The 22,869-nt window shown below is 43.6% G+C and overlaps 1 protein-coding gene across 1 annotated transcript; it reads right to left on the bottom strand.

The window, feature by feature from the left end:
* Positions 1 to 1,674: 1,674 nt before the first annotated feature.
* Positions 1,675 to 20,100, bottom strand: LOC308354835 (ATPase PAAT-like). The gene is made up of 6 exons (XM_080822570.1): positions 19,779 to 20,100; positions 18,931 to 19,134; positions 17,921 to 17,990; positions 12,822 to 13,028; positions 5,858 to 6,312; positions 1,675 to 2,762 (listed from the first exon to the last, which is right to left on the bottom strand). The coding sequence occupies exons 1-6, from the start codon at positions 19,940 to 19,942 to the stop codon at positions 2,528 to 2,530; spliced, it is 1,335 nt and encodes a 444-aa protein (XP_080678696.1). The 5' UTR covers positions 19,943 to 20,100; the 3' UTR covers positions 1,675 to 2,527.
* Positions 20,101 to 22,869: the final 2,769 nt, after the last annotated feature.

The following is a 22,869-nucleotide window of genomic DNA, read 5'->3' as shown; positions in this document are numbered from 1 at the left end:
AGCACGTTTCAAGATAGTGGGTGCTGTGTGGTCTGAAAAGGGTGGTGGTGGTGGCGGCTGTTGGTCTTTGAGAGGTTTCAACCGAAACGGCCATGTCACACTTTGTAAACTGAGACACTAACATAAGCAGTTGGCCCCTCTGCTGGGGCTCACCTCCAGCCACACGTGTGCTCTGTCTGCAGGCTGGATCTCAGTGGAAGGTGTAAAAGTGAAAACACGACCATTTTTGATGGAAACTCTACCAAGAGCTCTTTGCTGAGAGAAAGTCTGCAATAAAACCAACTATGTTCCACTCGAGTCATTTCACGGTTCAGAAATTTGGACTCCCAAGAAGCCAGAGCTGCCTTAATCCTCCATTACTCCTCTGGAATCCCTGGTTCTCATTTAAACAGAAACTTCCAGAAGCATCTCCCACACACACACAAGATTACACAGATACGTGTCCTGGCTGTTTGAAATTGTGGGTCTCTTTCTTTAGAGACATCCATTCTTTAAAGCAGAGGTTTTCTAACTCATGTGCGTGAGAATCACCCGGAGAGCTTGTGAAATCAGATCCGTGCTTCCCCCTCCCACCGCAGGACTCTGCTTCACTGGTTCTGGGATGGAGCCCCTGACTTTGCTTTTCTAACCAGCTCCCGGTGAGGCAGATGGAAGGGGCTGATCAGATGGCTGCACGCCGGGGTGCGCTGTGTGACAGACCAAAGCAGACTCTCCAAGTTCGGCCTGTTTCAGGATAACCCTGAGATCCCTTGAAACCCCCATTCAGGGACCGCTCCTCCCTCTCTGGTCTGGTTCAGAAGATCTGTGTTGGGGCTCGAGAACCTTCGTCTTTGACAAGGTCCCCACATATCTCTGACAAAGATTAGGAAGCAAACGATGAGAAATGCTGACCTAACTCGTCAGGCGATCAGATGTTGCCGTGGTTCTGCATTCCCAGCACCCAGATCCCACTACAACGCAAAGCAGAATGCTAAGAAATTCTGCAAGTGGGTTCGGGAGCAAAGCTCCACTCTGGTTTGCCTTCTGAGGCCCGGAGCCGATCGTGTCACTCTCCTCTTAAACCACGCCAATCTCGGGAGTGGAGCAGTCACGGTTTTCCAGAGCCAGACCCAGGCCCCCTTTTCAGGCCTTACCTCTGGCCACGACCTGACGTGCCTCCTACGCTTTAGCTGACCTCGACTGTTTTATGTCCCCCAAAAGAGAGCCTTCGGTGTGGCCTGTCTTTCTCTTGTCCAGCTGCTTGCTTCCCGACTGGGGGAGGGAGGGACCGAGTGTGGGTTCATGTTGGCTACATCTGAGCTGACTTGGAAAGACAGTGTAGGGTAGGGAGAGGTGAGAACCACGGGAAGAGGACTCCTGTCTGCCGGAACCGACAGTCCCAGGAGCTGTGGGAAGAAAGGACAGGCTGGCATAGCAGGTCACGTGGAGTGTTGATGAGGCTGGAAAGCGGGGCAGGAACCAAAAGCGGAAGAGGCTCCAATGACAGTCTCATGGCCACAGTGTAAGGGGAGTCCTAGGGCAGCAGTGTGCAAACTCACTCTCTGCCCAGCACCCAGAGCACTGAGAACCCAGTGGTGCGAAGTGGGATGGAAACCTCAGCACGCCCCCGTGGGAAAGAGGGAGATGTAATAACACCCAAAGTGCTAAAAATGTGGAAATTAAAACACATAACCTGGATCTTGATTCAATTTCTTGATCATCACACATCCCTTCCAGCTACTTCAAACTCTGGTGTTTACCCGTGAAGGTGCATTTGCTAGCTCTTACTCCATACTAAGCTCTTACTTACTGGCTTATTACATTTCTTTTACAAGAAAAAAAAGACTGAACAGAGAGTTATTAAGTACTATAGTTGCTGCTTCTGCTGAGCAAATTCAGGCAGTATTTTCTTAGGAAATAATAATAAAGCAATAAACAGATTTATGCACAGCAGTTTATAAATATAAGAAAATCAGTACCTCTAAATTTTTGATACATATAAAATGTTACATATACTAATGTTACAGAAATACCACATCTAATTTTTTATCTGAAATAAACAACATAAAACGTAATTTGGTGACTGGAAATTAAAAGGTTACAACGCTCAAGTACTCTATCTAGGGTTCCCAAAAACAATCAATTAGAAAGAGAAAAAGAAACCAAATACTGTATTTTTTTCATACCCCTAAAACATAAGCCCTTTGTATAAATTAAAATGGTACTTAAACACATATACAATATAGACTCATGAATTAAATTAGAAATCCTTAAGTTTAAGCACTAGACAAAAATAAAAATAAATACAAGTAAAAAATAAAAGTAAACAATATTGCAAACAAAAATAACGGATGACCCTGTCAGGTTAATCCTCGTGCACAGCCCTGGACTGACAGTAACAAGTACATTAAAATGAACACTGAGGTCGCTCGATGTACGTAAGATGATGTCCCCAAATGACATTAAATCCTTGCCTTGAACTCTGAGGGGTTAGGCTTTGCCATAAATACGTAATAAATATCTGCAGTACATCCTACAGGTTGGGCCCTTATCTCTCTCCATTGGAAAGTCTTTCCCCAGAGTCACACTGTGTCAGGGCCGTCCCGGCGGGTGGGGAGGGGGGATTCTGCAGCAGGTCCATCAACACAGCCATCTTCCTGTCCACGTGCTCCTGGAGTCGACGTATTCGCTGATCTATGTAGTCCACAAGCTTCTTTTCCAGCAGTTCCATATTTTTAGTAAGAATCTTTTCCAAGTAGGAGCACACAGGTTGCTCTTCCGTTCTAAAAATAAATTAAAAAACCAGTGTAACAATTATCCCTGATATCCTAACAGAAACAAGCAAACTACACAAAAACGAGCCCCCAAAGTACGATGTGGAAATCTGTCTCCGCAACACTGCCGTCTGGGTACGAGGTGTTTCCGGTGCCAAAATCCACCTACAAGGGGCAATCACAGCCCTGAGCGCCCAAAGCGTGCCGTATCTCCGATACTTTCCACATTTCAGCATACAAGTGAAATGAGGGCACGACGACGAGAGGGAATGTCCCCCCACACAGAACAAGTCTCTACAAAGGGTCTTGGATTTTGAGCCCCAAATCAAAACTGATCTGCCTCAGTGTTTTTTAAGGTCTCCACATATGTCTTCCAAGAACTTCCCCAAGCAACCCCACAATTTCAAGGTTTGTCTCTTGTCACCCGCACAACCTCACTAAGCACTGGAAGGTTCTCTTCTAACCTAATATGAAAACATGTAAAAACGAACGTAACTGGAATGGGCAGATAGAAATAAAAATACTTAGAATGGGAGCCTGGGTGGCTCAGTCTGTTAAGTGTCTGACCTTAGCTGGAGTCATGAGCTCAGGGTCCCTGCTCCAGAGGGGTGGTGCATGGGGGAAGAGGGAGTGTGGCTCTCCTCTGCCCCTCTCCCATGCATGCGGTCTCAAATGAATAAATAAAATCTTTAAAAAACAACAGTAAAAGCACTCCAGTTTTTCAGGTTCACAACCAATGCACACCAGGGCAGTGAATCTCAGGCCGTGGCCCACAACACCCCGGGGACCTGTGACTTGTTCAGCTTCCACGAAATAGCAAGCGTTCTTACACGACGACCAAGATGACGTCTGAACCCTTTACCCCCGGATCCTCAGGAACATACGGTGACACTTCCCAGAGGCTACATGAGGTGTGACGTCACTGCTCAGGTGAGCAACAGAAGCTGTGGTCGAGTGTTCTTCTGTGTCTTAGACTGTCCGAGGACAGTCAATTTAGGGTCTAAATATGTCTACAGCATGAACCCTGTTTGTTCTCAGCACTTCTGCGCTCTTATCGGCTACTGATGCCACATGCTGGAGGGCAACACAGATGAGAACGCGAGCAGATGCTAACATCGATTCTACATGTCACCTAACACCATTCTGAGTTGTTCTTTAGAAAATGCCTTCTTCAGGGTCGCCTGGGTGGCTCAGTGGGTTAAGCCGCTGCCTTCGGCTCGGGTCATGGTCCCAGGGTCCTGGGATCGAGTCCTGCATCGGGCTCTCTGCTCAGCGGGGAGCCTGCTTCCCTCTCTCTCTCTCTGCCTGCCTCTCTGTCTACTGTGATCTCTCTCTGTCAAATAAATAAAGTCTTTAAAAAAAAAAAAAAGAAAATGCCTTCTTCATAAAAATTGTTACTAACATAATGGGTTTGTTATTTTTAAACAAATGAATCCTTTCATATACTCTACATAAATAAAGCTTTTTTACAGTCCTCAATTACTTTTGAGAGTGCCGAGACCAAAAAGTTTGAGAACCCCACTCTAGAATTTATGAGCGGTTTAAAAAACTATTTTTTTTCAAGTAACTCCAGCTTCACAGGAAGTTGTAAAGATACGAGAGTTCCCCAGTACCCTTCCCCCAGTGGTCCCAATGGTTACATCTCACCCAACTCTGGAGAATACAAAAGCAGAAAATGGATGTTGGGACAGTGAGCGTGGATGCCATCCTCCCACACGTACACACATTCACGTGAACATCACAACTGAGATCACAGCTATTCCTTCACTACAAACACCTCCCCATTGTCACAGCCACTCCCGAATGCCCTCCAGTCCTAATGCCTGCAAACACCAATACGGTCTCCATCTCTACAACTCTATTTTGGGAACATCACACAAATGCAATCTTGGTGTGTGACCTCCTGAGATTCTCTTGTCACTCAGCATAGAATGTCCTCAGGAGCCATCCAAGTTGCTGCATGTGTCAATGGTCCGTTCCTTTTTACTGATTAGCATCCTTTGATATGGATATACCACAGTTTGTTTAACTGTTCATCTAGTTTAAGACATTTTGGTTGCTTTCAGTTTGGGACTGTTATGTAGAAATAAAGCTGCATGAAAAACTGGGCATAGTTTCTTGTGTCAACGTAAGTTTTCATTTCTCTGGGATAAATGCCAAATACATTGCTGGCTCACATGGTAAATGTTTAGTTTTCAAGAAACTGCCCAAGTATTTTTTACGGTGGCTGTAGCATTCTATACCCTCGCCAGCAACATAGAAGAAACCCAGTTTCTCCATATCCGCATCAGCATTTGGTATTGTTACCATTTTTTGTTTTTAATCTTCAAATAACTGTGCAACAGTATCTTGTTTTGATATTCATTTCCCTAGTAGCCACGAAGTCGATGATGATCATCTTTCCACTTGCTTATGTGATATGTGCACCCTTTCTAATGTCCATGTCTACTGCCCATGTTCTGATTGAATTTTTTTCCAACATGAATTTTGGGAGCTACAGGAATGGAGACCATTTGTTAAATTCGTGACTTGCAAATTTTGCTCCCACTCTGTATCTGTATTTTCATCCTCTTAACAGGGTCTTTCACAAGGCAGAAGCTTTAAATTTTGATGGGATCCAATAGATTAATGTTTCCATTACTATGATTCTGGTATCATCTAAGGGTCTTTTCCTAGTGTGGGTCTCCAAATGTTCTCCTACATATTATCAGAAAAGTTTTATAGCTTTATGCTTGTTTATTTTTTTAAGGATTTTATTTTTAAGTAATCTCTACATCCAACATGAGTATCAAACTCACAACCCCAAGATCGAGAGTTGTATGTACGCTCTGCAAAAAATTAAAAAAAAAACAAAAAAATTAAAATTAAGTTTAAAAAATAAAAATAAAAATAATTTCAATAAAGAGCTGCACACTCTGCTGACTGAGCTAGATAGGCGCCCCTATAACTTTACGTGTTACGTTTAAGTCCATGATCTATGTTGAGCTATAGCTCCTAAAAATACTGGAAACAGCTATAGGCAGCAGTTAGTGAAACAAATCTATTTTCCTCCAACTAATTCTTCCATCTATGAAGTCTAAACCAGATTGGTCTGAAATACTTACGCAACACCAACAACGCCTTCCCCAGCCTTAGTGATGCCTTCCTGCCACTTGGTGCTATGTCCCACGCGGAGATGGTTAACCTGACTACATAAATTCTGGAGAAAAGGCAGCAACTCAGAGTTAGGTATATTTGAGGTGTCACTTGCTTTCTTCGGCAGGAAAGAAGAAACTGCATTTCTGAGGTCATTCTCAAGAAGAGAATGGTTTGGCGGCACCATGTTATAGTCTTTGAGGTGTGCAGTGTTTCCTCCACCCGGTGGCTGTGGACTTTTATCGACGCAAGCGTTTAACTCTTCCGTCAGGGTTCCAGACGTCAATCCGGTTCTGAAAGGGAAAGGCGTGGAGGGGGACTTGTCGGAGGCTCCTGCAGCAGCTGAGGACTGCAGGTCCGCCATTCGTCTGCAGCCAGTATTTCCCAAAACCGCCTGAAGCTGCTCTCCCACGGGAACACAGTTCTAAGCAAGGGAAAGAAATACACGTTACTATCGGTAGTGGTGACGGCTAACTTTTGGGGTAACTTCTGTGGGTCAGGCAAGGTGCCTTCTTTCTCTGATCCCCTGAACAGCCACACGAAGTCGGCTACAAGTACTACCCGATCTTAAGCTGAAGAGACCACAACTGAGGTGAAACCAAGGCTAAAGGTAACCCGGCTATGGGGACGCAGCTGGTAAGTGGCAGAACTGGGACAGGAACCCAGACCACCGAACTCCAGAGTCAAGACTTTTTTTCTTTCTTTCTTTCTTTAAGATTTTCTTTATTTATCCGACAGACAGAGATCACAAGTAGGCAGAGAGGCAGACAGAGAGAGGAGGAAGCAGACTCCCCGCTGAGCAGAGAGCCCGATGCGGGGCTCGATCCCAGGACCCTGGGATTATGACCCGAGCTGAAGGCAGAGGCTTTAACCCACTGAGCCACCCAGGTGCCCCCAGAGTCAAGACTTTTAATGATTTCACTGCAATTTTCCCTAAAGGAAATATTAAATATTAGCATGCTTAGTAAAACTGCATTAGCATTAACGTCTCCACTACAAAGGCCTCCTTGATTTATGGCAATAAAATACAGTACTCTCAACTGAGGTACAATAATTGATAATACACTTAGAATTAAATATCATCAAGTTTCCCATATAACAAGCTAACCTAAGGAAATCTTTTATAACTAGCTTATCACGGAAGATACACCAGATAGCTTACATACTAGAAGTCTGATGTTTTATCAGTATATTTGCAACATCTACGACTAAAATGAGCCAACTTTTGGCTCCATCTGCTTTAATGATCTGTAGAATAACAATTATGTTTTATGGCCTCAACTGAACCGGCTATGCTGTATTAGTTCCTGACAACAGTCTGCCTCACTTCTGTAATGAGGTCACATGGTTTCCCATCAGGGGCATGTTCCTGCTACGCTCCTTGCTACGCTCCTCAATTTCTCCACAACAGCAAAGCAAAGCAATTACTTCTGGCCCACTAAACTGTTACGTTACAGGGCTGTATCCCAAATTATAAACGCAAAACTCTATTCTTACTCGGGAAATACCATCACAGCCTTACTGCTGCTCAACACCTACTGAAGGAGACTGAGACAAGTATTATACATGTCAGCTGAAGAGACTCGGTATATACATTGTCTAGACACTCGAAAAAATGATTTCTGGATTGAACTAAACCAAAACTCATCCAGCCAACAAATATTTACCAGAAATCTATTCTGTGTTTCCAGCACCGGAAATATGTGCATGAACAAAACAAATGAAAATTACTGATATGTGGAACCAATACAAGAGTAGGGAACAATGGAAAGAAGAAAGGAAGGAAGGAAGGAAAGTCGGAAGGAAGGAAGGTGGGTAGGCAATGCAGCACGTGGATGGAGATGGTGGCAAATACTTTGGGGGAAAATAAAGGAGGCAAGGAGAATAGTGAGAGCCAGGGGAGTTGGGGCGGTAGGAATGGGAGGGTCTCCATGAAACTTCTTTTGCTAAACTGTACTTTGGAGTAATACTCTTTGTAAAGAAATGTTATCTTCTACTGAATGCAAGTTTTGGATAAATTAGTCCTAGAAGATGGACTACATATAATTATGTAATATATATAATTAAATTATTATAATTTTGTATATAGTTATGCATATATTATATATAATTACATATAAAATTTTAAAATTCAACAACTCTCCTTGAGCAGAAAGGAGCCTTACTCAATCATGATGACAAAGCTAAACTATTTTTGGTAGTGGTAAACAGTCCAAAAAAACCTTAATGACAGAAAATTGAAAATACTTTTTTGAACTGTATTTTATTTTTAGAGAGAGAGATACCATGAGTTGGGGGGGGTGGCAGAGGCAGAGAGAGAGAGAATCCCAAGCAGGCTCCATGCCAGGTACAGAACCCAACTCAGGGCTGGATCTCATAACCTGAGCTGAAATCAAGAGTCGGATGCTTAACAGACTGAGCCACTGAAGCACCCCAGAAACTGAAAATTCTGTATAAACAGCAGTGAAATCAATGTCAAAATTGTATATGATAATTAATTTGGCAGAAATTTTAATTAAAATCTAAATGCAAATAAGGTATTTGCTCTGTGAGGTTTTCTTTTCTAATATATCAAATTTTGACTAGAAGAAATTCACTGATTATAAAAAGTGGTCATATTTTTCTCAGATGAGAGCTCTTAAGGTAATTTCCTTTTCCTCTTGGTATAACATAACCTGTAATATACGGCAGTAAATAAACCAACTTTGGGTGCTAGTGGCTATTCTTCTGTTTCCTTTTGTTTCATTTTCTTCAATTCTTAATTTTCTTGTGCTGCCTGTCACATGTTGCCTTGCATGGTCCACCAAACCCTTTTAAAAGTGAGCAGGGGAATATGGAGGAAATAATTTATACGTATTTATTGCTCCATGTTACATGTTATAGAAAACACAGAGTAGCTTAAAAGAACATAAAATCATGCGGAATTATGTCCATATACCTATACATGAATACATAAAGGACTATTATCTGTGTATACACATAATTTAATGTATGTGTACATTTACCCCCAGACTTGTGAAAAATTAAGTGTTTATTTCTGACTATCTCGTCAGATATCTGAAAGGACTGTCTAACTTTTACTATAAAAAATTTAAACAAGTATCGGGGCACCTGGGTGGTTCAGTGGGTTAAAGCCACTACCTTTGGCTCAGGTCATGATCCCAGGGTCCTAGGATCGAGTCCCACATCGGGCTCTCTGCTCAGCAGGGAGCCTGCCTCCTCCTCTCTCTCTGCCTGCCTCTCTGCCTACTTGTGATCTCTGTCTGTCAAATAAAATCTTTAAAAAAAAAGTCTCTACCGTTAAAAAAAAAAAAAATTTAAACAAGTATCATCTTCAGAAAGCAAGAAAAAAGATGTATTTCAAAGGTGAAAAAAAGTAAACTGTGTAAACCCTGCATAACTGAGTATGTTTTCTTCGAGAAAAATGGGGTGCACCCTTTCATTCAGGTAACATTGAATGAAAACTATAGGCTAGGCACTTTGATATATAATTCCTATTCAATTTCCGTAAATTGTAAAGCAAAAACAAATCAGAGCCAGCAAATTTTAACTTCAAACGTAATGAAGTAAGAAAAGACTTTAACAAAACTCTCAAGGACACAAGCAACCCCAAAGCACGGGTGAAGCAGGGAAGGTTGAGGCTTCTAACAAAGCTTCCCAGGTAGCTTCTCTTCCCTTCACGACAGGCGCGGCCCAAACTAACGTCGGAGGGTTCTAGTGTGTGCAGTTACACAGCTTCCACTGAAGGAACAGTTCTGGTCATGAGACAGCTTTTAAGATTACTTTTAAGATTTTATTTTTAAGTGATCTCTACATCCAACTTGGGGCTCGAACTTACAAGCCCAAGATCCAGAGTCACACATTCTACCATCTGAGCCAGCCAGGCGCCCCGAAACATCCTGACTTTATACTTAATAAATGGTTACCCAGCTTACACGACATCTTCCAGGGAGGCAGTCCATAGATTCCGGCTTGTTAATGATGTGCAATCCCAGAACCAGGTAAGCCCTGTAAGAATCATTCCATAAACACAGCCTTCCCACCTGGAAGAGGTCTTATGTTGGGATGTTTAAAAGAAGATTTAACTGAATCACCTTCCTTCTTCCCAGGTATTCCCCCAAATGTCTCCATATACAAGGATTTAGTGGGGGCAGGGGGCAGGTCACAACAAGTGCACTGGAGGGAAGGACCTGCATGTGTTTCTACATACTCAGAAAACTCTAGGATACGCACCAAGCTGGGAACACAATGAGAGCTGGAAGAGCACTTTTATGATTTACTTAATGCAGTTCTGAATGGATTAAAGTCTCTGGCAAAGAGAACATGTTATTTTTGGAATTACACCAAAAAACTTAAGACATGGCAAAAAACACAAACAAAAAACCTATCCATGTCATCTCTTTTTCCAAAGTGAAGTTTTTAGAACATAAAAATCAGTCCATGAGCTGATTTAATTTATTAACCCTCTCTGATGTTTCCAAAGAGTTGCACACAAAAAAATAATTTCTTCTTGTTTTACATTTTCTATCTCCATGGGATCCTTCTCCTCAATCATTTGTTCTCAAAGTATACTATACATAGGACGTATCTGGGGACGTCTGTTTGATAAACGGATTCCTGGATCCCACCTTCTGGGTTTCAGGTCATTGGTGCCAGCCAGGAATCTGCACTTTATAAACATTCCAAGGGATTCTGATACAGGCGAGCTCCTTATCGCTACCACTCCTGAAACAAACCCATTCACCCTGGGTACCTCCACATTTCAACTACCCCCATTTACTCCCTACTCCCTCCAAATCTAGTTTCTGTCTCATAATCATTCGATCTGACCCTCTGAAGACCTCCAAGAAGCACTTACTTGACCACCTAGAAGGCATATACATCATATACTTATTTGGAGCCACAAACAAGACAGACCAGCTTCCTGTCGGCAGGAAGCTTACGTTTTAAAGAGATAAACAGACCGATACATAAACAACGGCAAAGGAGTCAAGAAGGCTCTGACAAAAATATGATACAGATTTGGCAGGAAAGGCTATTTTAAACTGGTGGTTGGGGAAGGTCTCTAAGGATGTTACATTTAAGCTTATATCTTAATAAAAAAGAGCAGTCCAGGCTTGCCAAGGTCTGGGGAAAGGGCTTCTCAAGAAAGAGAACAGTTAAGAGTGTAAAGGTTCCAAACACACCTGCGTATCTGAGGACTAACACGCCAGCACGCCTGAGTCCGCAGAGCCAGGAGATCTGGCCAGAGATGAGGTTAAGGAATCAAAGAAGGCCCAGATCTTAGATGCCAGGGTAAGGAATCTTTGGATTAATTCTAAGTGTGATGGGAAGCAGTTAGGCAGCTTTACACAGGGAAGGATGGGTCTGATTTACCCTCCGAGATTATTCTGGTCACCCTGTTGGGAATGGATGCGGTGGAGAAGGAGGACCAGTGAGGGAGGGTCAAGGTGTGGTGATGGTAGGAGAGAAAGAAAAGTATGGAACCGGCACTTTTTCGAAATCCTCCTTTCCAGGGTTCCCATGATCACCACCGACTCTCCCAATTTCCCTGTCTTGGCCATTTGCATCGGTGACACCTTTACTAAATTACTATTGGTAAACTTCACAAAAGGTACATAAGTTGCTTATTTAGACTATTTCTTTTAAATTTTCCCATTAATCCTTTGATCTTAGCAGTATTATCATTTAGATTTTGAACACGAAGAAATTCATGTAAAAAAGATGAAGCGATGCCAAATTACACAACTACTCATGTCAGCATCTCACCCTGAAATCAGGTCTCCTGACATTAGATTTTCCCTCGTGCTACTCGGTCACACCACCGGTCTTCTGCTGTTCTTTGCCTTTTCCTGCTCCCAATATCCTTACCAAATCTAGCTACTCCCCCACGGACCTTTCTTCCTTGCTCTGGCTCTCCCTCCACCACTTTCCCTGCCGTCTATTGGGGTCCATCTCTCAAACCTCCCTTCGCTCCCCCATGCCCACGCCCACCTATGCTTCCAAATGCTTGCACTCTACAATTCACGTCTACATCTTAATATTCCCAAATCAAACTCCCTTTTTCCCAAGCAGTCTCTTCCCTTGGGTTCCATTTATATTGTTGGTATCACCATCTTCAAAACCGCAATATCCCTCTTTAACTCTATTTTTTTCCCAGCAAACCAGTATCAAGTAGGTTGTCCAGAGCTAATGGCACCATCGTTGTAACATCTCACAATCCAGGATGTCTAATTTTAGACCCTCCTTGACTCTCCTCCGGATGAAGGAAGGCACATGGAACTGCTCCCCCTGGAGTCACACATCCTACTGATTCATTGTTTCTTCTCATTCCTGTTACACGCATAGCGCTGGGTTAGAGTTTCTCAAAATGTAGGCAAAACTATGTATGAACTTCGAAAGTAACATTCAAAGCCCTCTATGATCCAGCCCCAAACTAAACTCCCCCAACCACTTCTTCACCCAGAGGAGTGAACTTCTATTCATTTCCTAGCAATATCCTGTTCCTTCTGGCCCTGAAGAGTTAAGCCATGCTATCTTCTCTCTCCCAAATTGCATCCCTCCAAATTTACTTGCCCAGTCCCATCCTTCTTCCTTAAAGGCCTAGATAAAATGAGACTATAAAGATCCTTAAAGATCCTTAAACTAATTGATCTTTGAACTTTCTAAAGTGTTCAAAACATTGCCTTATTCACTGAGAAGGTGCTTAATACTTACTGAACGAGTAAGTAAATTCACAGAAAATTGTGAAGATCTGTAGTGAGATATTTTGTAGAAGAGAAAGTCTACAAAATGCTATTTTACAAAATCAAATAAAGGTAGCAGTCAAATCAACAGTAAAAGTTCAAAGAAAAAACTTTCAAGTCGATACATGTCCTTAGAAAAAGCTGTCATTTTGTTAATGGTACCTGGACGGAATCCATGCCCACCTACCTGCTGCTGAAATTTAACCATATTCATCAACTGCTGAGCACCAGGTGACAACTTGGACCCCATGGCCTCCATGAGAGTTTGGACCCTCTGCAGGTCTATCCTTGATCCTAGAGCAGGAGAGCTTGTTGAAGAATTTGCTGAAACCCGCCTCAACTGTACCACGATTTTACTGATGAACACATGCTGCTTTTCACCAAAGGAGAGCAACTATTATAAAACAAAGAAGTTCCAGAAAAAAAATAATATTAAACAATAATCACTAATTAAGGTCACTTTTCTATATAAACTAGCAATAATAATGGATTTAGGAAAATAAATATAAACTTTAAATACACTTCATTTTTACGTTTTCCTGAAAATTATAACGATCAGCACTTCTAATTTACCACGAGGCTCTAAGAACTATTTATATAAAAGAATATAACTTCAAACTGAAAAAATACACAGAATATACAAAAGGGACTAGAGTAAAATTTCATTCACTTACATTAATGAATAAAAATAAACGATACCAATCTGAGAAGCTGGCACAGCGAGCTATAATATTTAATACAAAAGAAGGCTTTACAAAAGCACTTCCAAAGAATTTACTGAAATACTAAAGATAAATCAGTCTTGTAGAATTTAGAATTATAAGAGAAAGTTAACACGGTCTAACATAACCTTCTGGTTCACACACAAAAAAGACAAGGTCAGAGGTGACTTTCTGACTGTCAAAAGATTATGTAAACTGGTAAAAGTCAAGCTTGGAACCTAGACCTCTGGCTTCTATAGCAGTGTCCTACCGAGTGCTTTATGCTGCCTTATTTCATCCACGTTTCTGAACCAGAAGACATTCCTCCTGTGATACGGACAACAAAGTAGCAAAGTGGAAAGGGACCAGGATTTAGAATCAGACAAATCAATGATGACTCAACTTAGAGCCTGTGTTTATCTCGGGAAAAGGCAAAAACCTGAGTCAGGAATAAAATGAGGGAGGGTAAAAACAATGATTTTACATGGTTGTTATGAGGATTAGGTGTTAAAATTCCTAGTACCTACCACTGAGTAAATGCTCAAAAAGATGGGTCATTAACTATTAACTTTCATATACTATTGCCCCAGAACAAGCTTCTCTAATGAGACTACCCTTAGCACTCCCATAGAACTTCTAGTGAACAGTTAACAAAAAACACTTACCTTCAGAGACACACATAAAACCATATGTAACATGACAACACAGGTCAAGAACCCATAATCTAAGAACTCTGTGTGTGGTACCAAAAAGGTGACTGTCGTCAACAATTAAGGAACTTCCACATTAAATTTATACACCTACCCTAATAGCCCTTTCTGCTTTTTTTTTTTTCTTTTAAAGATTTTATTTATTTATTTGACAGAGATCACAAGTAGGCAGAGAGGCAGGCAGAGAGAGCGGGGGAAGCAGGCTCCCCACCGAGCAGAGAGCCTGATGCAGGGTTCGATCCCAGGACCCTGGGATCATGACCTGAGCCAAAGGCAGAGGCTTTAACTCACTGAGCCACCCAGGTGCCCCCCCCTTCTGCTTTTTCATCCCCACTGCCCCACCACAGAATTAGGGACATATCTTACTCACTGAGTCAATTTATAACCTATTTCATCACACCAGAACGTGAGCAATATGAGGGCAGTCATTCATTATATTCCTGCTAATTCCTACATGCCTAGTTACAGTACCTAGCATCAGTAGGCATTCAAATATTTGTGGAATGCATGAAACACTTTATTTAAATACATCTGGAAGCTATTAATATATACTATACAAAATAGTATCTTGGAATAATCAGTTCTGTAAATTTGCTACCAACAGGCTATGAGATTACTTATTTTTTCTTATTCTAAAGTCTTGTAACCTTATATAAACTAATGTGGAGATAAAAAGATAGCAAGGATTTACTTCCTTTTTAAAAAATTTAAATTTAAAAACACCTTTATTGAGATATAATTAACATGCCAAACAATCAAATGGTTTAAAGTATACAATTCAGTAGATTTTAGTATATTCACAGAGTTCTGTAGCCATTACAGTTTTATTTTATTCTATTTTTTTTCTTTTCAGATTTTTTTTTTTAAGTTCTAGTTAGTTAACATACAGTGCAATACTGGTTTCAGAAGCAGAATTCAGTGTTTCATCACTTAGACACAACGACACAACACCTAGTGCGCATCATAACAAGTGCCCTCCTTAATACCCATCATACATTTAGCCCATCTCCCACCCACTTTCTTCCAACACCCGTTTGTTCTCAATCTTTAAAAGTCTCTTATGGTTTCTGTCTCTTTTTTCTCCCCCATATATTCATCTGTTTTCTTTCTTAAATTCCACATGAGTGAAATCATATGGTATTTGTCTTTCTCTGACTAACTTATTTCGCTTAGCATAATACACTCTAGCTCCCTCCATGTTGAAATGCAAATGTCAAGATTTCATTCTTTTTGATGGCTAGATAATATTCCATTGTATACATATACATCTTTTAACCATTCATCAGCTGATGGACATTTGGTCTCTCTCCATAGTTTGGCTACTATAAACATCATTGTTGATAATGCTGCTAAAAACACTGGGGTGCATGTACCCTCTGAATCTGTATTTTTGTATCTTTTGGGTTATTACCTGGTAGTGCAATTGCTGGGTGGTAGGGTAGTTCTATTTTTAACTTACTGAGGAACCTCCATACTGTTTTCCAGAGTGGCTGCACCATTTGCATTCCCACCAACATTTCAAGAGGCTTCCCCTTTCTCCACATCCTCACCAACACCTGTTATTTCTTGTGTTGTCAATTTTAGTCATTCAGACAGGTGTCAGGTGATATCTCCTCATGGTTTTGATGTGCATTTCCCTGATGATGAGTGATGGTGGGCATCTTTCACATGTCTCTTAGCTACTTTTACTCTTTTTCTGAAAAATGTCTGTTTTTTTAAAATTTTTATTTATTTATTTATTTGACAGGGAGAGAGATCACAAGTATGCAGAGAGGCAGGCAGAGAGGGAGAGGGGGAAGCAGGCTCCCTGCTGAGCAGAGAGCCCGATGCGGGGCTTGATCCCAGGACCCTGAGATCATGATCTGAGCCGAAGGCAGAGCCTTTAACCCACTGAGCCACCCAGGCACCCCGAAAAATGTCTATTTTGGTCTTCTATTTCTTAACTGGATTATTTGGTTTTGGGGTGTCAAGTTTGGTAAGTTCTTTAAAGACTTTGGATTCTAACCCTTTATCAGATGTCATTTGCAAATTTCTTCTCCCATCCTATAGGCTGCCTTTTAGTTTTGTTGATTGTGTCCTTCACTGTGCAGTAACTTTTTATCTTGACGAAATCCCAATAGTTCATTTTGGCTTTTGTTTCCCTTGTCTCTGGCAAGAAGTTGCTCCAACCAAGATCAAAGACGTTGCTGCCTGTGTTCCCCTCTAGGATTTTGATGGTTTCCTGTCTCACATTAGGTCTTTCATCCATTTAAATTTTTTTTTTTTTGTATCTGGTGTAAGACAGTTGTCCAGTTTCATTCTTTCGCCATTTTGCTGTCCAATTTTCCCAACACCATTTGCTGAAGAGACTGCCTTTTTTTTTTTTTTTTAAGATTTTGTTTATTTATTTGACAGAGATCACAAGTAGGCAGAGAGGCAGGCAGAGAGAGGAGGAAGCAGGCTCTCTGCCAAGCAGAGAGCCTGATGCAGGGCTCAATCCCAGGACCCTGAGATCATGACCCAAGGTGAAGGCAGAGACTTAACCCACGGAGCCACCCAAGGGCCTCGAGACTGTCTTTGTTCCACTAGACATTCCTTCCCACTTTGTTGAAGGTAAGTTAACCATAAGTCGTGGGTCCATTCCTAGGTATTCTGTTCCATTGATCTACATGTCTGTTTTTGTGCCACTACCATAGTGTCCTGACTACAGCTTTGTAGTACAGCTTGAAGTCCGGAATTCTAATGCCTCCAGCTTTGCTGTTCTTTTTCAGGACTGTTTTTGCTACATGGGGCCTTTTGTGGTTCCATACAAATTTTAGGATCGTTTGTTCCAGCTCTGCGAAAAATACTCATGGTATTTTGATAGGAACTGCATTAAATGTATGACTGCTTTGGGTAGTAGAGACATTTTAACAATGTTTGTTCTTCTAGTCCGTGAGCATGGAATGTTTTTCCACTTCTTTCTGTCCTCTTCAATTTTATTCATAAGTTTTCTATAGTTTTCAGAATATAGATCTTTTACCTCTTTGATTAGGTTTATTCTTTGGTATCTTAATGGTTCTGGGTGCTAGCCATTGCAATTTTAGAACATCACCCAAAAAGTAGCCATGTATCACTGGCAGTCACTCCCCATCCCACCAATACCCACCCCCTAGCCCTAGATAATAACTAATCTACTTTCAGTCTCTATGGATTTGCCCATTTTGGACCTTATATATACATACACACAAACTCATACAATATTATGATTCCAACTTCTTTCACACAGTATGTTTCAAGGTTCATCTGGGTTTCTATATGTATTTCTATATGACTGAATACTATTCCATTGTGTGTACACCATATTTTGTTTACACATTTAGTGATGGATAGTTGGGTTTTCTTTGTAACCTTTTGGCTATTAGAAATGATGATGAACGTTCATGTACATATGAAGAATTTTTTTTTTTTGGTCCTCTAATTTATCCATAAGGTAGTTCGAAAGAAATAAAGAGATTTGCACCAGCTCACTTGACTAGGCAACAAAACAGGAAGAATATCCTGGCCTATGCCTTCTTGCTCAGTAACTTTTCTCTAGGCTCCACTGAGAACACTAAAGTTCACCTCTATGATATTTTTCAAATTCAAGACATAAGTCCAAATCCCTTTAACTTCTGGATACTCTTCTCTAAAACTTCCCCAATTCCCTTATTTCTTGATATAGCTTCCTATATTCTTCCCTATAAGCCAAAACTGCTTATAGTTTTTATGATACATATTTTTTATCATGATACATATTTTTATATAATCAGAAACAAAGATGGACTAACCATATTACTGAACCAACAGAAAACAAGTACAAATCATACAAAAACATTTGCAGTTGTCAATTTAGTTAAAATCTAGTGATGACTTACCTTTATTTTACAAGCATGACTGGAAGACTCCAATTTTAAGTACTTTTTGTAGAAAATAATTTTGTGCTCACTAAAAAGAAAACAAAACTTAAATTACTTTTAATTCTATTGTTTCAAATAGTTACATTTAAAAATGAATTGTTCCAAATGAATACATAAAGAAACAGCAGAATCAGCTATAAATTCAGAAAACAAACTGATGGTTGCCAGAGGGATGGGCAAAATGGATGAAGGCAGGTGAGAGATACAGGCTTCCAGTTCCGGAATTAATAAATAGTAGGAATAAAAGATACAGTATAGGAAACTTAGTCAATGATACTGTAATAGCCTTGTATGGTAACAGAGGATACTGTAATAGCATTCTCTCACTGATACTGTAATAATATTGTAAGGTAACAGATGGTAGTTATACTCCTGGTGAGCACCTCACGACCTATAAAGGTGTTGAGTGACTATGTTGTACACCTGAAACTAATGTAATGTTGTATGTCAACTGTACTCAAATAAGGAAAAATTGTTCAAAGCCATTCCTTAAATCCTGAGATTGAATCGGGATAGAATCTTTGTATCAGAACCTAGAGAAATATCACACTGTAGGAGGCTGAACTGTGCGTAGGTCACAGACTGGTGTGGCACAGTCTTGGGCCTGGCACCACTTGTAATGCGCTTCCTTTCAGAAAAATGTGTTCACTTCCAGACTAACTGACAAATTGCCTCTGAAAACAGACCACCGCGTGTTCATGGAGAACGCCGAGAAGCAGGAATAAGGAAGGGCTGCCTGTAGTCCGTACAGTCTATACAGTCTGCTAACCCGTCCGCTCCACGCAGCCCCCCGCCTCCATCAGCCGGACACCGCCAGGCCGACCGCCGTGGAAGAGCGGACGCGGACTCTCTCGAAGACCCCTTACGGGGGACACTTTCACTCCCGCCCTATGGCTTCGGCTCCTCTCGGCCAGCGCCGGGCCGTCCACACACAGCACAGAAGCTCGGAGAGCCCCCCGCTCACAGACCTGTCACCCGCGTCGCCGCAGACGCCCTGGCCCCGGCTCGTGCCGCAGTACTCCTCTCCCAGGTACACTTCCATGTTTCTGGCCGAACTCACAAGGCCCACAGACACCATCTCCTCACCCGCGCCGGGCTCGCAGCTCAGGTAAAGGAAGCAGGGCTTCTCCCCCGGGCCGCTCGGGCCGCTCTTCAAAACCACCAGATCTTGGCTGAAAAGAAAACCGTCCCGCCCGCTCCTCAGTCGGCCCGTCCGAACCCCGCTCGCGACCCTCTGGCCGGGCCGCGGGTCCTCCCGACCCACTTGGTCTACACGGAGGGCCCCGCACCCTCCCAAGCACCGACCGACGCTCGGCACAGATTCCCGAGGAAACGGGCCCTCGGGACAGCGGGGCTTCGCCGTCCACGGCGTCCTCGATCGCCGCCGCCACCCCCCGCACTCGCGTCTCCCGACGGAGAACGGCCCTGGGCACCTGCTGTGCGCCCCAGAGCGGGAAGCGGGAGACTCCGAGAGGCGCCGCCTATCTTCTCCATCAGGAAGCTGACGGGGACTCTCGACAGCCACACGTGCTAGCGCCGACGCGGGTGGACGCGAGGCCTCGGCCGGTGCGTTTGCGCGGGCAGGGGGAGGCGGGGGCCGCTTCCGACCCCGCGGAGGTGCGGGTCCCGGGCCGCCAGCCCCGCGCCCGGCACTCACGCCCCCCGCCCCCGCTCCCCGCCCAGGCCGGCCGCCAGCTCCGCTCCCGGATCCCGGGCCCACACCCTCTCCCCGCACGGCCCGCGCCTGCCCTCCCGGCCCCCCGAGGAGCGCGACCGTCCCGCAGCGGCCGCCCCAGTCCCCGCCGGCCCGGCGCACCCCGCGGCAGGCGGCGTCAGCGGTTCCTCCCAGTCCAAGTCCCGGGCGCCGAGGTCAGCCCGGGTGAGACGGAGGCTCTGGGCCAGGGCTCCGCGGGCCGCATCCCAGGAAGAGGCCAGCATCGGGCGGCGGGTGAATCCCGCGTCCTCGGCCCGGGTCTCCATTCTGCCGCCGCCAGCCCAGGCCCAGCCCGGAACCTCTCTTCCAGGGCTTGCGTTTCCGCCAGGACAGAGGGGAGGCGAAGAAGGAGAGCGACTTCCGGCTCGGCTGGCTTCAAACCTAAGACCCGCCGCTCCTCGCCCAGTGGGGAAGAAAACCAGGTGCCGGAGACACGCATGCGCGCGCCGGGCGGCTTCGGCAACGCGCTCCCAAACCTGCGCGGTGGCAGAACTCGAGGGCGGAGCATGCGCCCCGACGGCTCCCGGGCCCGGGGCTGGACGTGTGCGCAGGCGCGGCGCGGGCGCGCGGGAACGGGGCGGTTTTTGCACGTGGGCCCGCGGACGTAGCAGGCGGGCGCAGTGGACGACGGTTGCTGGGCGGCCCTGGAGGGTCGGTCCAATGAGGAGAGTCGGTGGTCAGGTAGGAGTGGTGCGGTCGCCGCACGCGCTGCGGAGGAGCTGCTGCGGACCGTCGACTTTCTGTGGTGGACGCCGCGGCCTTCCCGCCCACAGCAGCGGGACGTGACCGAGTCCGTGAGCTGCTGGCGTGAGGGCCGAACGCCAACGGGGCTGACCCCGCGTCCAGTGGCCTCAGAGCTGGAGGGGAGGAGAGAGGGGGACCGGGTCCTCGGGGCTCTGGTGGAGTAGCCTCTGAGCTGGGGCTTGAAGGACCTTTAACGCTTGGGTCCCGAAAAGTGGAGCAGATGGAACTTCCTAGTTGCCCCTCGGGGTAGGAAGGTAACTGGTGCCTCCCCACCACCTCCACCCAGTCCTCTTCCTGGAAAGGCTTGTGCAGATGAGTTTTTCCTCTTTTGAAATAAAAAAAGGGAATTAAATCACAAATAAGTTCCAGAGTCCCTAAATGTAAAGGTCCTAGGACGTTTACGAAGATTTTCAGTACTCCGGATTCATTTTCGGTCATCTCCGTCAGTATTTCCATTCTATATATCCTGCTTCCTGTGGTCATAAATTTCCATTCGTGTTAACAATTTGGGGAGTCCTAAGGAAAATATGCTTTCTTCAAAAACACCTATCTTCAATTAAAGGAAAGAGATCAATGTTATCAGCTGGATTTTGACTTCCTTAAATAGGCTGAATGACCAGGAGTCAAAAAACTAAAGACTCTGCGGTTTACCCTTCTCTCACTCCCATGCATTCAATAAATCAACAGGTCTTGGTTTTTTTTCTTTCTCATTCTTCTTCATCTATGGGTCTTTTGTTTTCAAGCACTAGCTTTCATCTGAACAATTGCTGGAGTTTCTTTACTGTCATAAGCCTTCATTCTCATAACCTCCATTCCATCCTCTGCACTGCCCTCTTTTTCTTCTAGTGCTTGATGTCATCGTCACCTTTACTGCTTAGCATGACTTACAAAAAGCCCTTTGTATTGTGACTCTTGCCTGCCTCTTCCTACATACTGCCTCCCCACCACACGCACACATACTCTCCCCTCCAGGTGGAATGCCCCTTTTGCGGGTATGTAGGGAATATCCTGTTTATCATTCAAAACCAGCTGATATCCCCTTTCCTATAGAATTAAGCTAATTCCTCTGTACTATACTTGCCCTTTTTAAGTATGTCAAGAAAAACCAGAGCTGGATGGTAAAAACATTTTATTCAGAACTATGACAATGAGAGAAAGAGGTCCATATAGAAAGAGGCTCCATTCTGAATATAGTGTGGGCAAGTAGGAATTTATGCCCAAGGAACAGGTGGGGAGTCTGGTGGAAAATTACTAAGAGAAATCATCAGGGGTTAGGGGAGTTCTGGCTAAGCCAGCCTGACAGAATTTTTGATGATGAGATGCCAGGATGATCAGACAGCACCTGGGGGATGATGGAGGATGAGGAATCTGGAGTGTACTCCCCATCAAGGTGGTTATAGGAACTTAAATCCTTAAAAGGATTAACTTGTTCAAAACTTGCACATTCCCAAAAAAAGACTTGCACTTGCCCAGCTCCTGAAAATATCCTCTCAGCTGTTGGAATATCCTGCTTGATCAAACTGTCTTTTAACTGGGGGCTTGGGGTCCCACCATCTCTAGGTCATGCTGAACAATAAGATTTATGATGAAGGGTCACATTCTATTAGATTGACTTCTGAAAGGGTTGAAAACCAAATAACGTCAGCACAGGGGTGCTCTCTGCCTGCATGACTGACCCCCAACAACTCTGAGATCATGACCTTAGCCAAAATCGAGTTGGATGCTTAACTGACTGAGCCACCCAGGTGCCCCTGTAGAGTTTTATTAGGGGATAGTGTTCATGGCTTTAAAAAAGAACCCCATGCTATTGTTACAGGCTTTTCTTGCTTCCCAACGCTGCCCACCATCACTACCCAAGAGTCTTAGTAGAGAGAATAATTTAAAAATAAAACTAAGGGAAGAGATTTCTTTAAAATACAAACAGAGGTATTAGGGATAAGGTAGGTAGGAATCACATAACTGTGTCTTGTCGCCGTGTGTGCCTTACAACAGATTCTAAAACACTTTCATTTTAAGACCCCTTTATTCCCTTAAATTATTGAAAACTGCAAAGAGGTTTTGTATGTTTTATCTTCATAATTAAAAAAAATTAACTTGTTCTGCTTGAATCTACAGTGATGTACACTGATGGGAATGAATCCAGTAAAAAGTAGACTGAAGAAGTAACCAGTATGAGTAATATGGGATCTGTGGAAGAGTCCACGCCAGCTTCAGAATACCTGACTTAAAATGAACTTTTGTAAATGGACCTGTTGCATGGGACTGTTTTATCCCACATTCTTGGGGACTCAGCAGTGACTTCTGGGTGAACCATCTCTTCTTTTGGTAAATTTATAATGAAGGAAAGTAGCATCCAAGCTAAATGAACCATAAGATGTACTTTGCTGTTTTTTGTTTTTGTGACACTTGCACGTTCTGAATAAATAACACATCAAAAATTCTACATGAT

Source organism: Martes martes, assembly GCF_963455335.1.
Source record: "Martes martes genome assembly, chromosome: 14".
NCBI classification, from domain to species: domain Eukaryota; kingdom Metazoa; phylum Chordata; class Mammalia; order Carnivora; family Mustelidae; genus Martes; species Martes martes.
The sequence above is the reverse complement of the archived record's forward strand: the minus strand, read 5'-3'. Positions and strand labels throughout refer to the sequence as shown.

What these genes read in the sequence shown, in the direction of transcription:
- LOC308354835 (XM_080822570.1), bottom strand. Translation starts at nt 19,942, where the DNA reads ATGGAGACCCGGGCCGAGGACGCGGGATTCACCCGCCGCCCGATGCTG. An exon ending in TGCGGCGACGCGGGTGACAG is followed by an intron (nt 17,991 to 18,930) that starts GTCTGTGAGCGG and finishes TTTTCTTTTTAG; the next exon opens with TGAGCACAAAATTATTTTCT. An exon ending in TGGTTAAATTTCAGCAGCAG is followed by an intron (nt 6,313 to 12,821) that starts GTAGGTGGGCAT and finishes TCCCTTGCTTAG; the next exon opens with AACTGTGTTCCCGTGGGAGA.